At 37.1% G+C, this 16,248-nt stretch overlaps 1 protein-coding gene across 1 annotated transcript; it reads left to right on the top strand.

Annotated features, from left to right (window-relative positions):
• The first annotated feature begins 1,492 nt into the window (after window positions 1–1,492).
• Window positions 1,493–15,802, top strand: LOC146133182 (metal cation symporter ZIP8-like). The gene is given in 13 exon segments (XM_083397667.1): window positions 1,493–1,870; window positions 2,003–2,147; window positions 2,363–2,496; window positions 4,984–5,167; window positions 5,404–5,570; window positions 7,510–7,693; window positions 8,222–8,391; window positions 9,910–10,083; window positions 11,154–11,324; window positions 12,036–12,114; window positions 13,715–13,867; window positions 13,988–14,175; window positions 14,690–15,802. Coding segments are annotated over 13 exon segments (2,124 nt in total). The 5' UTR covers window positions 1,493–1,636; the 3' UTR covers window positions 14,831–15,802.
• Window positions 15,803–16,248: the final 446 nt, after the last annotated feature.

Genomic DNA, 16,248 nt, shown 5'->3' with positions numbered 1-16,248 from the left:
ACGGTAATTATTAAACTTACAGACCTAAAAAAGAAGCGGTGCTGCTTTGTCTATGTAATTGTCAGGTTTCAACAAAATCTAGCCCATTTAAGCATAATTGAATGCTTATGCCTAAGAGCGTAGAAAATTCAGTGAATGAGTGTATTTAGGTAGGATAAGCTCAGTAATGATATAACTGAAATCACATTAGTACTAATCCGTTCTTAACATACTAATAGTCAGACGAACAGGTTTTTGGAAAATAGTAGGCTAGGCCTATTTGGTAGTATCGTAGGGAAGCCTTATATCTGATGTATATTGTTAAATAAGAATAAGGCTATAAAAATGAATATTGCCACCGCTTGAAAGTATACTATACAATATTAGTTTTACCTTTGTTATCTGTAAATATTTCCCCGTGAATTTATACATTATTATTTTCGTTGCTGTTTACGAAGTACGCGCTATGTTGCAAACCAGCCACTTGATTTTCTTTGTACTTGTTTGTGTGATCCTTTTAGCTGACCTAGTGACTGTATATGCCGGGATAGTTGCTCTGTCAAGAAGGCCTACTATTGGCCTACAATATCAAGCCGTAGAGGTACATCTATATGTACTTAAATCACGATAGTCGGTGTTGTAAGCAGTTTTTTCGTTAATATTTCAGTGTAGGAAAACTTGACCGGTTCTGCGCATTAATATTACATGTATACCTCAACTCGCTGCTACAGCATCATTTGTGGAATCCCAAAGTATATACGTGTACTATATACTGCGCTACTCGTCCCTGTTTATCAATTGCTATTTAGAAGCCGTTAGATTCGTGTGTATTATATGACATGCACTAAATGCGGAAATGTTTTAATTTCTTCGCGAAATTTATAAGATGAAAATCGTTTTTCAAAAAAAGAATAGCTATAGATTCGTTTCTTGCACTTGCTAATTTTGTGTTTCATAGCACGGCAGTTATACCAAAAATGAAACTTAAAAAACGTTTCGTATGCAGCGTATATAGCATCTTTAACAACTTGTGTCTAGATAATATCACATCCTGCCGAGCTCAGTTGGAGAGGTGCTGCACAGAACGTACAAGCAATCAATTAAAGCTCGTTGTTTATCGCCCCGAAGCGTTTGGGTTGTTTCAAGACAAGCAACCTCATCGTTTTAAAGTGCGTCGTATAAAATTCTGAAGGCCTTCCTAAGTAGAAGATGCGAGATCCTTAAATATCAGATAACGAAGCTTGTCGAACGTCTATTCTTGCTTGACAGTTAGGGGTGTGAGCATCGCAACACAATAATAGTTCAGCCATAAAGTTTCATTCATTTTATTTGTTTTAGAGCTCATTTCAGATCAAACCTATGTCTGTTAATTTAATTCTGTACGTTATTTGTCTTGGATATGAAAAAAATGTTTATGTTGCTTAGGTGTAGGTAAATAATATACATATTTATTGTAATCTATACACTTCGTTCAAAATAATCATATACACTTCGTTCAAAAATAAAGAGGATTTTTTGCATTTTTTGTATTTTGTTGTAAATTACTCGGGTGTTGTTGTTTTTTTGTGAAAATTTGTGTATGATAACTGACTCATTTATGTTGTATGAGGTTATCCAGCTTAGCAATTAAAGAACTCGTCTGGTTTAAACACTCAAAATGGATACATTGCCTACATGGCTGCTTATATTTTGCCTACTTATTGGGGGATTTTGTCCCGGCTATGCACCCGCTTTAAATGTTGCGGAATCGCCACCAGGTTCCGGTCACGGTGGAGAATCAGAGAATGCAATTGCCGAGGAAAAAGCTTTCGAGACAATTTTAAACGCGGTTGAAAGCACAATAATGGATAAAAATGCCATGTCAAAAATGCTGGAACTTTTCAACGAATCGGTATGACTTGTCTGGTGCTCATAATATGTTAATTTAATGAAGAAATTTAACATTGAACTAATACATAAACACATGTTACTATTGCTGATCAATTTATCCATTTTGTTTCATTGGTGTCTTTTTGCATTTAAGTGCTTGACGAGTGACCAGGTATTCATGTATTTGGAAATTTCACCCAACGACACGGTCTCCGAGTCGCAATTTTTAACCGTTTTGCCTTTGATCATTTCCAAAATCAAAAACGCCACACATTGCAATAGTTCGTTTGCTGCATCAAGTAAGTTGGTTGTTATACTGTATAAACGAAGTATATTAGACGTATTCGTGGGATTCACAAAAAATAAAAAATGCTAACCCTTAACTCTTATGTACTACGGTTTATGTGCAAAATAAAAAAATCTCATTTTAAAATTGTAATATGCAAATTGCTCTGCTTAACGATATTTTTAAAAATCACGTTTTCTAAAACCTCTTCTAAAAAATTCTTCTAAGATCGAGCGCCCATTGCATCAATCAACATCGTAAACCTATTTAAACCGCAACTGGTGTGCCGAAGTCATCTAAGCGCTCTAATCAACGACATCATAAAAGCTGGCAAGTTTACACCAAACCCTGGAGCCAAGAAGGTGATTGAATGTATTCTAACCGCGATCGACGCCATATAATCGCCAATTTGGACAGACAAATTGCATTATGATATGCATGGCTAAATGAAGGATGCCCTTAGGCCTGGTCAAAGATGCGCTGTTTGTCATCGGAATTTAAATTTATAGACTATAAAATCTTGACAAAGTGGTTTTGTCATGACCGCAATATGATTTTCTTATTTACGACTAAAGTCGTTCTGATACACATATGCCTCACCTCAAACCGTAACTTTATATATAAATTATTATAATAAACAATTGCTTGTTTATTTTTATTGCGTAAATCCGGACATTCTTGCCAAATTTTGAAACTGTCTACATCGAAAATTAACATTTTGTCAATCGAGATTTATTTACTAATGGTTTTTAACTCAAAGTTTATACTAAATTGACCACTGACCATGATATCAATTTTTCTTGTGACAAATAATACACAGCGACCCCTATAGTCTACTCTAGAGCAGGGTTTTCCAAACTTCTTTGGACCACTATTTGTGAAACGTTTTTTTTTTCGCGGAGCGCAATACAAAGAAAACAATAAATAAAGCTGAATATTTTTGATTTAAACAGTCAATTTCAATGGGTCGGAGGGAATTGCTTGTTTCTGCATAAATCATCAATTCTCAAAGTTATTTGTGAAAGGCAAACTAAGTCAGAGTCCACGGAAAGTCTGGACCTGTATTTTTCCGAATGGCGAAAAGAATATATTGTTACGTCATACACGAGGAATACGAGAATTGTTTGTAAACAACTTTTTGACTACATAAATCGAAATCATTAAGTTGTGAATAACTGCGGGAATTATCCTTGAAAGGGGCGTACTGTTCAACGTATATGTGTGACTTTTTAATTTCTTGTCATGCCGCTACAGACCATCGCAGTCGTCGCGGAGCACAGTTTGGAAAACCCTGTTCTAGAGTACTCCAGACTCTAATCTAGACCAGTGCTCCGCAACCTTTTTTCACTTACGGCACACCAACAAAGCTAAAAGTATTCGGTTGCACACCTACGAAATATCTTTCGTTTGACAATAAACAACAAAAGCAAATATGCTAGGCTGCCCAGAACAAAAGGAGCGAATTCTCAAAAGCGCGCAGAAGGCGCCGAAAATTTGACGTTTTACATTCTTTTGTTTTCAGATTTTGCGGTGTTACGGTCTTCCTAAAATACCTTAAGACAGCCAAAGGGACTCCAGCCATAGGACCGAAATTAGAATAACAACAAGGTAGAAATAAAACACAGTTCGAAATAAGACCAAAACAGAACGAATACCGCTTAGTTTTATTTATGTCTAAATCAAAAGTCCTAGCCCGGCGTCCCAATCTTAGTTTATCAGTAATTCCCCTAATAATTCTAGCGCTAATATATTTTCTAACCCTACATATTACCCACCACTACGTCCTATAACAGGGGCAAACAACCCAATGCGAAAAAGAGCGGGGCTTAACGGCGCCATAACCGTCGTTCAAACTAAAGCGCCGAAACGTCGACACCAAAACATCCGATGCCAGACCGATCGCCCCCAATCGTCTATTACCCTATCCCTTTAGTTTTAGGCGTTATTTTGTTCATGTATGACTTATTTCGATGAACTTAGGATTGATTTAGACAGGTTTAGTTCTTTTTTATTTGATCTTATTGTGTCAATGATATTACAGCGTATTTGGTTTTAGTAGTTTGGTTGTCTTAAAACTATGGGATTGTAGATTATTCTGCTTTAGATATGATATTTCATTGGTTTCGAGCTTATTTTTTCCACTTGGGTGTAAAGTTTGAAAGCAATTGATGTTTATTTGTACTCCTCCTAGTTGAGTTAGTAAAAAAAAAACGTTTAGAAATTCGACTTACGGCGATTGAACCTAACACAGATTTTACAAAAAATTTATATATTACCGGTAAGAAAAGTTCTTAAAAGTTAATTACACCTGGAATATTGCATGATTCCTGCCTTGAAGTACCGTTTTCGTGTTAATTCAACTGTGAAAAGTACTCTTATAAACGCACGTAAAACCACTCCGGGAACGTCGCAGCACACCTGGCATGGTCTCGCGGCACACCGGTTGCGGAGCACTGATCTAGAGTCTAGACAACCATTTGAGTCCCCTTGCTTGGGAACCACAGCACTAACAAAACTGTGTTGTTTTTATCGCATTAAATCGGTTGAGTTAAAAAAATCTCTTTGTTGTACCTTTTAAAAAAAACACAAAAATATCAACAAACACCAAATAAAAAAAATTGTTTTATGTAGAGTATATGGCAACAGGCCCAATAGATAAATTTGCTGGTGTATCTTATTGTCATATATTTACTTTTGTAGATTTAACCGTTTTTAAAGCAAACAATACTGGAAAATTGAACCTGACCAAAGTTTGTTGTAAAAATGGTATGCGATTCCGTTGTTAGGGAATGATTCGTTAGCAACGCAGTTTAAATAGACCCTAGGTTTACCTTGTATATTGCATCCAGTGTTTTAGTGCGTTCACCCTTCTTCCGGAACGCTGTACTTCGAATGTTGCAACGATCAGGGAGGCACTGATGCAGCTTATCGCCTCTGTTGCAAGATCAGACTGCCTCCTACCAGATCCCTCCTACTTCCTTGAGGAAGTAGAGGAATTCTTAAAGGGGAATACTGGAAAAATAGACGTCGAAGGTTAGTGGTTGATAGTAGACTATGTAGAAAACTTTATTGGGAGAGAAAATGTTTGTTTTCGACTGGAGCAGTGTTTCAAACTTGTTGAACCAGGCACCACTTTTGTTTAAAAAGTTAGGCCCCACCAGGCCAACTAAATGTCATGAAAATATGTTTTTGTCCTGCCACTGCAAAATTATCCATGCCCCACCTAAGGACTCACCCGTCGAGCGGGTTGAACTATACGCTTGTTTCAGGGCTTTCGGAGCTGTTCTCTAAGCTAAAACTGGGAGGAGAAGATTTCGCCACCGAAAAGAAGGTGGAAAGCACAATCGATGACGTCAAAGAACAAGGGGGGAGTGATGTCATCGTTGTGGGAAAGGATCGCCATCGGAGGAGTGCGGAAGACGAAGGGGAATCAAGAGTAAGTTTTAAATGGTTATACAAAAATATTTGTACTTGTTCAGCAGTGCGTAGTATGAGACATGGCTAAACGACATCGCTCCACTTTAAGAGTAAACTGTATAACACAATATTTATTTTCCGTATCACTTTCCAAAACCCTTTTTCGTAGCACGTACCGTACAGTCCATAATCCGACAACTGTTGGTCGCACTCTCTTAAACAAAAAGTTTATTTCATTGTATTTTCCGTGTAAAATGATGAGAATGATTTGGATAAACCTTGATATTTGCATACCTTTAGTTTTTAATGCCCGATATCGAAACGTGATGTCGTTTCAGCAAGGAATTGTCTGGATTAACGGAATTAAACATTGGTTGTGCTCACGCGAGGCAAAATTTGCCTTTTTCTACCTGCCTTTTTCAGAAACCTTTGTTTCGTAACGCAACGACCTACAATTTGACTTTTCATTGTTTATTGTACAACCCCCCAAAATAAATTAACTTACAAGAAACAAAATCGTTTTTAACTTTTAGAGCAGGGGTCGGCAACCTACGGCCCGCGGGGGTTTTTTCGCATTTAAGTATTTTTAACTACATAAATGCTAAAAAATTACGCGCTTCGCGCGAATGTTCTTTCTACGTCCATTTTTATTTACGTTCTAATGCTGTTTTTTAACTAGAACAGCGCTTCTTTACCGATGCGCCGTGGAAGGCTGCCAAGTGCGTCGCGGACAATCGGAAAACGTATTCAAAAATAATGGACATACATTTTTTAACTATTATTTTAGTGAAAAAGCAATAAAATCTCGAAGAAATTTTAAAGAAAAGTAATACCAAAAAAAAAATCGCGCTCGATTCGTTCGCTCGGTGTTCCTGAATTTAAATGCTTAACAAACACCAAAATAGAGTAACTGTTAAATTATCGCGTTTTTTCAAAGTAGTTTCATTACATTTTTGCATTAGTAGTTTGGATGACTACGTATGGACTCGAATTTCAAACCAAGCAAACACTTTTGTTGCGCTTTGTGCCAACACCGTACCTTCCTAAATGTAATTAAGCACGTTTTTAAAATGCTAAAAAATCCGCGGCCCGCCTAAATTACAGCTGTTTATAATTGCAATAACACGCAATCTCAGTTAACATATGTTGTGCGGCCCGCAGAGACCTTTCTGAGTTTGGTTTTGGCCCGCGACTAGAAAAAGGTTGCCGACCCCTATTTTAGAGGATCGTTGGAATTTCTAAATGTCGCGACAAAATTCAGTTCACCTTTTTTATTCTCAGTAATGGAGTCGTTAAAAAGCCATAAACAGAACTTTTGTGTCTAACATTTTCTTATTAATTCTAACTTCATTTTAGTTATAACGGCAAATTTGCATTTATCTATTTAAGTTTATAATTTCGGTTTTACTAGTCATGCTATTTATGCCCATACTCTGGTGCGGTGTTTTGGAATTTATTTTGTTTTTCTATATTGTTCTGAGATCAAACATAAAACTTCAGAAATTGCTAGGTCAAATTATTTGGGACGCTTTACCGGAAAGTAAAGATGTTTCGTTTGGTCATCCCTATAAAGCTACAAGTTGAATAACGATTTGCTGAACACACCCAATGAGTCTTGCAAAAATACGTAATTTTTTTATTTTAGCATTTGACATACACGTATGACCTTCAGCACAGCGTTTTATATTTTGTTCCTGGAATCCCAGCATGCAGTACCAATGTGACTGAAGCTTCCTAAATTGTTTCGTTTTGGGGCATGACAATGAATTGTTGCTATTAGGTTTTCTAAAGAAGGCGACTGGGGAAGTAAGTTTGCTATTAACCTCAAACAAAGAGTATTATGTCTTCTAATTTAAAGTTTAAATAGAAGACTACATAATAAAAGTAAAACTTCCCTTTGTATTATTAAATGTATTTTTTTGAAAATGTAAATCTAAGTTTTGCACTTCTTTTTTTAGTGTTACTCAACAAACGAAATGGTGTCTATTTTCGATCTTAACACCACGTTCAGTCTCGAAAGTTTCACGAGGATTTGTCCTGCCCTCATCCAGCAACTTATGAGCGGAGCGTGTGAACCCGATGACCACCACGACGAAGCAAAAACAACCGAGTCGGCCGCCTCAAGTTATACAACCGCACAAAGCAAGTAACGATTGGTTGAAAACAGTTTTTAAAGTTAATAAAAAGTGTTAGGTTGTCAATGATAAAAAACAAAAAATAGGGTGCAAATGGAAAGATTAAAGGTAAAAAAGTATATATATATATGCGTTTAAACAGTGATTCTTTTTAAACTTGAGCATAATATACTTTTAGGAAATCAAATGGTAAATGGCAAAAATTTAACATTTTAATACTAATGCAACCGAAACAAATTTTATATATTTTTTTACCTCATGTGGCTGTCCTGCGACTGGATAAATGCCTTTTGTCGTAAAAAAATATATAACAAAAAATTAATTGGTATACGGAAAAACACTTTACCGGTACTGATATTTTAAAACTGTACATAAGCAAGAATATTGCATGAAAATATAGCGGAAGCCCTAAAAAGTTATAAACAGCATTAACAAAATTGGAAGAATTCAACTATAACATTGCGTTTTCAATTTATTATACATATATTTACATATGTGTCGTACTCTAATCCCTGGGGTTTCTCCAACGGTTCAGGATACGGCTATGGCACAGTGTCTGTGCTGCTGATCAGCATGCTGGCCTTCGGTGGCCTCCTTCTCTTTCCTAACATGAACAGTCGCTGGTACAAGATCGTCATGCAGTTTTTCATCGCCCTCGGTGTCGGAACGCTTTCTGGGGATGCGCTGCTGCATCTCATTCCCGAGGTATTTTGCGAAGCTTTGAGAATTTAGTTTAGGGCCGGTTTTAATTTTTTTGTTGAAAATAAAGTCTATTTGTAATAGATTTTATTAAATACGAAACACACTTTGCGAAAAACGGTCAATTTGTTTTGTATTTTGGACGGTCACGACGCCGCCCCCACGTGTCATGTCATAATACTTTAGGCGAAACATACACTTTGCGAAAAACGGTCAATTTGTTTTGTATTTTGGACGGTCACGACGCCGCCCCCACGTGTCATGTCATAATACTTTAGGCGAAACAGTTCCATATGCACATGGTTTGTATAAGCAGACTTGTGTTTAATGCAACATCGACAAGGCAAGACCAAAACAAAATCGCCTTAACCCGTAACGTTTCAAGAAATCGTTTCGGAAATAGATACGGTCTATCGTACCTTTTAGTTAGCGCCTGCCACAACGCAGTCATTTAATTCGGTGTCGTATTTTATTTAAGTCAAAAACATGCTTACATCCAACAACATTTCGTTGAATACATTTTATTTCGTTGCATACACTTTATTGCCATTATGCTTTAATCATACCAACCGCAAAAGTAAAGCCGGCGGAAATTCGTCATCTTCGAATTCTCCTTTTTTAAGCTTGACTCGCAAAAGTCTTATGTTTATCTTGACAAAGGTAATACCATTTTCTTCGTAAAATTGTATACAAATACATCGAAATGTCCTAATGCGTATTGACCGTGAGGTATTGATGACGTGATTTTGTTAACGTAAGGCGCTACTGTGATGCACAAAACGCATTCTCGTGTCGAAAACCGGTATCCTATATCCCGGTAATTTAATAGATTGCATCTGCCGCCTATCGCAGTCGCATTCGACCACGTCGATATTTCTCCGATGCACAGCCAGAAATGGGCCAAGATCAATACAGATAACATCACCTTGCTGGCAATGACACTCAATCGCGTTTCAATCGAATGCTTGTGCCTTTTTTTCTTTGCATGTTCGGCAACCTTGCCACTTTACAGAGAGATTTCACCTCTAGCAATTTTATTAAAATAGCATGTAGTATCATTTAACTCACGATTTCAATTAAGTGATGTGGTAACCAAGGCAAAATTAGGGCATTTTTTCAACAACTAATCAAGGAACTTTAGTTGTAACAGCAAAATAAGCGAAATCACCAATTGCACCAAAACAAAAATCGGCCTAAACAACCAGAACAAAAATTAAACAGGCCATTTATATCGTATTGACATAGGTATAGGTATTTTTGTGTGTCTTCTGATCAGGTTATATATTTACAATTTTTTTACTTTATTTTCCAAGATATTCTGGCTGATTCGACCGACCCTATAATATAATATGATGCACTTATGATATTTTAACGTAATTCGATTCCTACCCACAAAAAGATCAAAATAATCGCCAAGTCGTGTTTTATGGCTGATAAATGATAAAACGTTTTGTATTGTAAAATTAACACCAGCCAGGTGTTGCTTTACCTCACATATTTTTAAGTGTTCTGTCCGATGCACAGGTGGTAGGCTTGCACAAGCACGATGAAGAAGGGGAGGGCGGCCACGACGATGACCACGGCGACGAGGAAAAGGATGAAAACGCCTACATCTGGCGAATCCTGGTGGTGGTGGCCGGCATCTACGTATTCTACTTGTTTGAGAATTCGCTCCGGCTTTGGAACCAACTTAGAGGGGTGAGGACCCGCTGCGTTTATTTGCCGATAGCTATCAAGAATATTATTTTATTAGTTTTCTTTTTACGCTTTGTCCCGTTCAATGTGTTAAAGTGGAACTTGAACCTTAAACATTAATATTCTGAAAACATCCGATATTATCGATTCTATAATCGACATAAAATGTCAAACGATTCCAAATACTACCAATATTTTAAAGTTTAGCAGTTGTATTTTCAATTTAAAATGGGCCATAATCATGTGACGCACATCCATTTTTAACGATTTAAGCGCAACAAGCTTTAAAAATTTGTGAAAAAAATGTCCGATAGCATCGGATCGGAACCAACAGTTGATTTACACTTGGTAAAAGTCGGATGAAGTCGATAATATTTCGATACCAAATAATGTATTTCGCCTACGGGTTGCGATCAACGAAGCCATTGCGATCTTGAAAAACAAACACAGAAAATGATTAATTAATGATAGAACAAAGATTTGGAACCCCGTATTTGCACAATAATTTGGATATCGGTATACGACAAAAGTATGCATCGGATATCCTCAGAAAAAATGCAAATTAGAACATTAAACGAGATATACGTTTAAAATATAAGTCTTCTGATTTTTATCTTCTTTTCATATTTGTCCATTTCTCTACGGCCTTTTTCGGGATATTTCATCTGACATAATCACCGAATGCCTTAACCTGGTGGGGCGCCACTATTAAAAAAGGTTGCGGAGCACTACAGATATTCGGTAACAACTCCTTTTATTTGTACGAAATGTTCCACATTTCTGCATTAAAATGTATAACAGCCGTATTAAGTGATACGGCTTGATAAAAAAACGTCAAAAAACACAAACAACATGTTCTGTTTATTCACGTTTGGACTTAAATACCCGGGCTTATATTAAAAATAAAATATTTAACTTTACATTGCACAGTGGTCTCGTAAATCTAGTTTTGTTTCCACAATACATAGAAAAATAAATTTGCATTACCAAATTCGCATCGACTTTAATACACCTATATAAAAATTTGAATATTATGACCAGCATAAATTTTTCATGCAAAAACTTTACGCCAGACCAATATCACGTTCCACGTTCACGATGACGAGGACGGCAGTCATCATCACCATCACGACAACAAGAAAAGTCACAATCACGGAGAAATGCACATGACTACGGCCGCCGTGATCGCGAACAGCAATTCTGACGATTGTGATGTCGACAAGAAAATAAGCTTGCCGCACAAGGTCGCCATGCGGTGTATTTTTTGCTATTATTAAATACCCAACCACTGTGCAACATTCATAGCTAAGCTTGCTAACAGACTTGGACAACCAGCTAATTCTAGTTTTCGAATTAATTGAATTAGAGTAAATGCGGCTAATTGGAATTTTAATCTAGCTTGTGAATTGCTATAATTCTAGTTCTAATCTAATTCGGATATTCCCAAATATACTTTGTCAAACGGTATTTTAATCTCTCGATAAAAAAATAAGGAAATTAAAATGTTTTGACTGGAACGACTTGTAAGTGAATTTTACCCTCTGGAAAGCATAACAATTGGTACCGGAATATTTACCATTTACAACCGAATTAGAATAATTTGCGATTTAAATGAAATGAATTGTGAATAATGAAATGAAATTCTTGTTGAATTTCTTTTTTTTAAGAATTAGGTAATTATAGTTCTAATCTAATTTGAAAAAAACTGAAATGCTCTAATTTCAATTCTAATCTAAATTGAAAACGCTAAAATAAATATAGTTGTTCAAGTCTGCTTGCTAGTAAAAATGCCACACACTTTCGGCCCAGCAGAGCTTCGTGTTTAGGATTGGGTTTAAAGTTTTTTGCCCTGTCAGATCGTTCCTGGTTTCGAAAAACACAGTTGTAATGCATAAGGGTGTCTGTTTCGATGCTTTTCCACTATTTCTAAACGTTTTTTTTTGCTCCGGAAATAGAAACCAATAGAGTCGCGTCCGTCCCAGGTGCCTCTGACGATCGAAGAGGACGAAGCTCCTCGCGAAACAATCTGTTGTGGTGAGTTGCCGTTTTAAAAATATTCAGCAATAATTTTTCGAACAAACAAATGACAATAACTACACGTTTTAGTAATGCGGCCTTTGTGAATCTCGGTAACAACAAAAAAGTTAATGTTAGTTCTTATTTTTGCCTTATTTTTGGAAATCGAGTAATACCACATTGCCAGAAGGCATACGTTTAAAATCAGCCGTGTTATGCTGCAATGACTCTATATCAGTGGTTCTAAACCTTTCATGCTTCGCGCTAAAAGGCTCTCAACCCTCGTGGCCGCCCTGTTTAATAAAAATACCTGGCGTTGTGTTTAACTTTTTCACTTGTTTCACTTCGTCACGTTAATAACAAACACAGCGATTATTTAACGAAAAAATGCACTTAATTTTAATAAAAAAAAAACTTAAGCCATTATATTCACTAAAATCGAAATTTTGTTGTTTACAAACGTTTCGGCAATACCTCATGCCATCATCAGTGTAGAAATACAAGTGAAGATAAAAACAATAACACATAGGCTACATACACAAAAGAAAAAAAGAAAAAAATAACAGGAAGAGAGGGCGAATATAGGTCAGTAAATATAGGTGTTAAAAATACAAAAGTGCCGATGTTGTATCGATGTTAAGCTCTGCTTTGTGATGTTGAATCATCAGAGACTCCAGCAAATATAGATGGAATCTGTCATGCCTTAAACCCAATATTTCCGGTTGATTGAAATTGGTTAAAATTGGTAAAACGAAATGTCGATTTTAGGGAATATAATGGTTTTGGTATTTTTATTGAAACAACTAAAAAAACGCGTATTGTATTCCAAAATGCACTTAATTTCTAAAAATTCAAAAAATCAGTCATTCTAACTTAAAATAACTTAGTTAGTCAGTAGCTTACCAAGATATTTCTTATAATTGGCTGTGCTTTGTACTGGCTCTGGCGAAAGTTACTACCTTCGTCGAGATGATTTCTGTAGTTTCCTTTTGTTAATTTGTTAGTTACTAATAGTTTGCAAATACGCTGTGTTTAACCTCGCTGAATAGTGGCCTAAACTTGTTTTGTAACCAGGCAGTATGGTTTGTGCGTTTTATGTTTGAGTGTTATGTTGCAACTTAACGCCCATTAGGCATTTGACGCACACCTAATGATATTAGGGCGATAAGGCAAAGGTTATCGGCAAGTAGTTGGCCGCCCGAAAAAACGCTGACGTTGCACTGCATGGATACATTTGAAGCAGCACCACGGCGACAGGCCTTTATTCAAACTTGCCAATCGCGTACGTGCGATTAGGCGTAACTTTCCGCGATAAAACGTATAAAAAAGGATCCAATATTCCAGAACCCATTCGTAATGCTTAATTTCCCTCGGGCATGGAATCTAGCCACAAACAAACCGATTCAATGTATTGCACACGGCACTATCTTTCCAAGTTATCAATTCGCCTCGGTTCACTTTTTTGGAAACAAACATTTTTTTTGACTTTAAAGCTTGCTGTTCAATGAGGTTAGAAAAGCCTGGTGAACATTTGGCATTTATTTCGAAGCGCCCTACGCAAACAGCGGATCCCGAACACAGAACCAAAAGAATTGTTATTGAACCAGTTACTTTGCAGGAGTAACTCCGATCGGAATTATGGTCTTGGTCGGCGACGCCCTTCACAACTTTGGCGACGGTATTGCTCTAGGAGTGGCGTTTAGTTCGAGCTGGGTCGGCGGCGTCGGCGCTTCCATCGCAATCTTCTGCCACGAGTTGCCACACGAGTTCGGTGAGTATACAGATGAAAGTTTTGAGTTTAACTTTAGTAAGCTCATTGCCTTTCTATAGGTTGATTGCCGAACGAGTCCCCACCAATGTAAAACCAATTATCACAAATTGTTTTTCACAGGCGACTTCGCCATTTACATGAAGAACGGAATGAGCAAGTGGATGGCGTTAGGCTTTAACTTCCTTGCGGCGTGTTGCGCCTTTATCGGCCTCTAAATCGGTTTGAGCGTGGCCGAAAACCCGTCGGTTCGCGAATGGATGCTTGCGGTTATTGCTGGAATGTTCCTCTACATTGCGCTTGTGGATGTGGTGGGTTTTAAACAGCGCGAGTTTTGACATTTGGCAATGCAAATAACGCTCTGCAGTCCATTGCACTGCAAGTTTTAATGAACAATATATCACTGCATAACAATTTTCCTTTACGCTGATGTACACTTATTGCCTGCCCGAGTCTACAAATATGTCATACCGCAAGCCAATACCGTTTTATTTATGTTGATGTGCAGTATACAGTTTATTTTGAACAGATGGCAGCAGCAAAAAAAAGAATGTTGCTGGCCAGACGGGCAATTGGGCAAAAGTATGTTAACCAGCGGAGGATCTAACAATGAACGAACTTAAAGATTATTAGTTATTATTAAATTACACAAACGCGTTTGTGAAACATTGACCGGGTCTTTTATGCAGATAGAAATATAACCACATTTGAATGTGTTATTGTGTTTTTTAAGCGGATTCCAAAAATTATGTTTTTCATATAGCATTTATAGAAACTGTATGTAAGGAAGGATAACGACGGACTGTGTAATTGTGTATGTTTTAGATGCACGAAATGGTGGAGGAACGAACAGACACACCGTTACTACAGTTCGCTGTACAAAACATAGGCATGTGCCTCGGCTGGGCTATCTTGCTGCTACTTGCGCTGTATGAGGATGACATTAAAGTGGCCTTGGGCGGGTGAACCACTGCCTGCATTATAAATAGGCCTATTAATGTTGATAAACTAACTGTTGTATTTTTTTATTGTCTGATTTGCGATACCAAGTACTGCCGACACAATTGCATGACCCCCCATGCAGATTAAGAAATATTCGGTGAGTTTCCCAGCAGCGAGCGTAATTGCGAGCCATTCATGGCGGACCATGTGGCTGAACCTTCAACAAAGCTAGCTGTCATAGAAAAGTAGCAACTGGCGAGTTTATCCTGTTGTATGCGTGATTATACCAAAAATACTTCGATTGTATTTAGTTTTTGGTATTGTTGCAGTTGTTATAGCATAATTTAAAGTGTCACTGAGAAATTCCCCATGCGACCACATGATGTTTTTGCCTTGAATTGCTGGGAGTTTTCCCAATGAGTGCCTTTTCCTTATTGCTTACCTATTATTTGTTAATACCCATTTTTTAATTTGTGAATTTAAACAAATCGCACTTGTAACAAAGAGCTTGGTGATTGTTTATATTTTGTTGTGTTGTTGTTTGTTTAATGAACGTATAGAGTTTATATTTGGCTTATGAGCTTTATTTAGAACCCAAACAAGCTTGAAACCGTTTACTAAAAATTCCATTGTATAAAAAAGTGTAACTAAGTGTCCTGAGGTTATGGAAAGAACCTAAAATATGTAAAGCAAGCTCATAAGTTTTTTTAACCAACCATGCGACTTCACAATGTTTATTTTCATATTTTTCCCATGTGAAACCTGTAGAGGCCTCCCATCCCTGCTTATGATTATTCTTATGAAAAAAATACTATAGGCCTACTTTTTATTTTAGATTTACCAAAATGTTTGAAATACCTTACGCGACATAACGATTGTTGTTTTTGGCTTGTTTGTTTTATTCATTACTAGAACCGTTTTTTTAAAAAACTTAATCTGTTGCCGGTCAACATTGTACCTTCTTGCAGTTTGTGATAAAACCAAACTGCCGCTCACTCTCACGTTGATTCCAAATAAAACACGTTTCAGTGAAGTTTGTGGTTTATTTTCGCAAACACACAAAAGAAACCGCAGAAATTACGAATAGGAAATGGGATGCGGCGCATCACTCCACGAAGGTGAACGTTAAAGAACTGATTGTAGCACCCACATGCGAAGCAACAGTGTTTCAGGAACGTCGAACGAAGGCGAAAGCGGTTCCTTTTTTAAACCAACGACACAAACTTTAAAATAGACCCAACAATGGCGCATGACGTTTCGACTTTTTTGTCAGGCGCACGGGGCAAACATGGGACGCTAAAATGGCGTCTTGCAGAAACATGCCAAACAACAAAAGTTTCCATTCGTTCGTTTTCTGCAAAAATAAAAACTCGATGCTCGCCTAAACGGTAGCCGTTAAAGCAACGACGTTCAGTGCACAAAGTTCATTAAGACAAGGCAGC

The sequence above is a fragment of the Ascidiella aspersa genome, chromosome 9 (genome assembly GCF_963924565.1).
Source record: "Ascidiella aspersa chromosome 9, kaAscAspe10.2, whole genome shotgun sequence".
NCBI classification, from domain to species: Eukaryota; Metazoa; Chordata; class Ascidiacea; order Phlebobranchia; family Ascidiidae; genus Ascidiella; species Ascidiella aspersa.
Note: the sequence above shows the minus strand (reverse complement) of the source record. Positions and strands in the feature narration are given on the sequence as shown.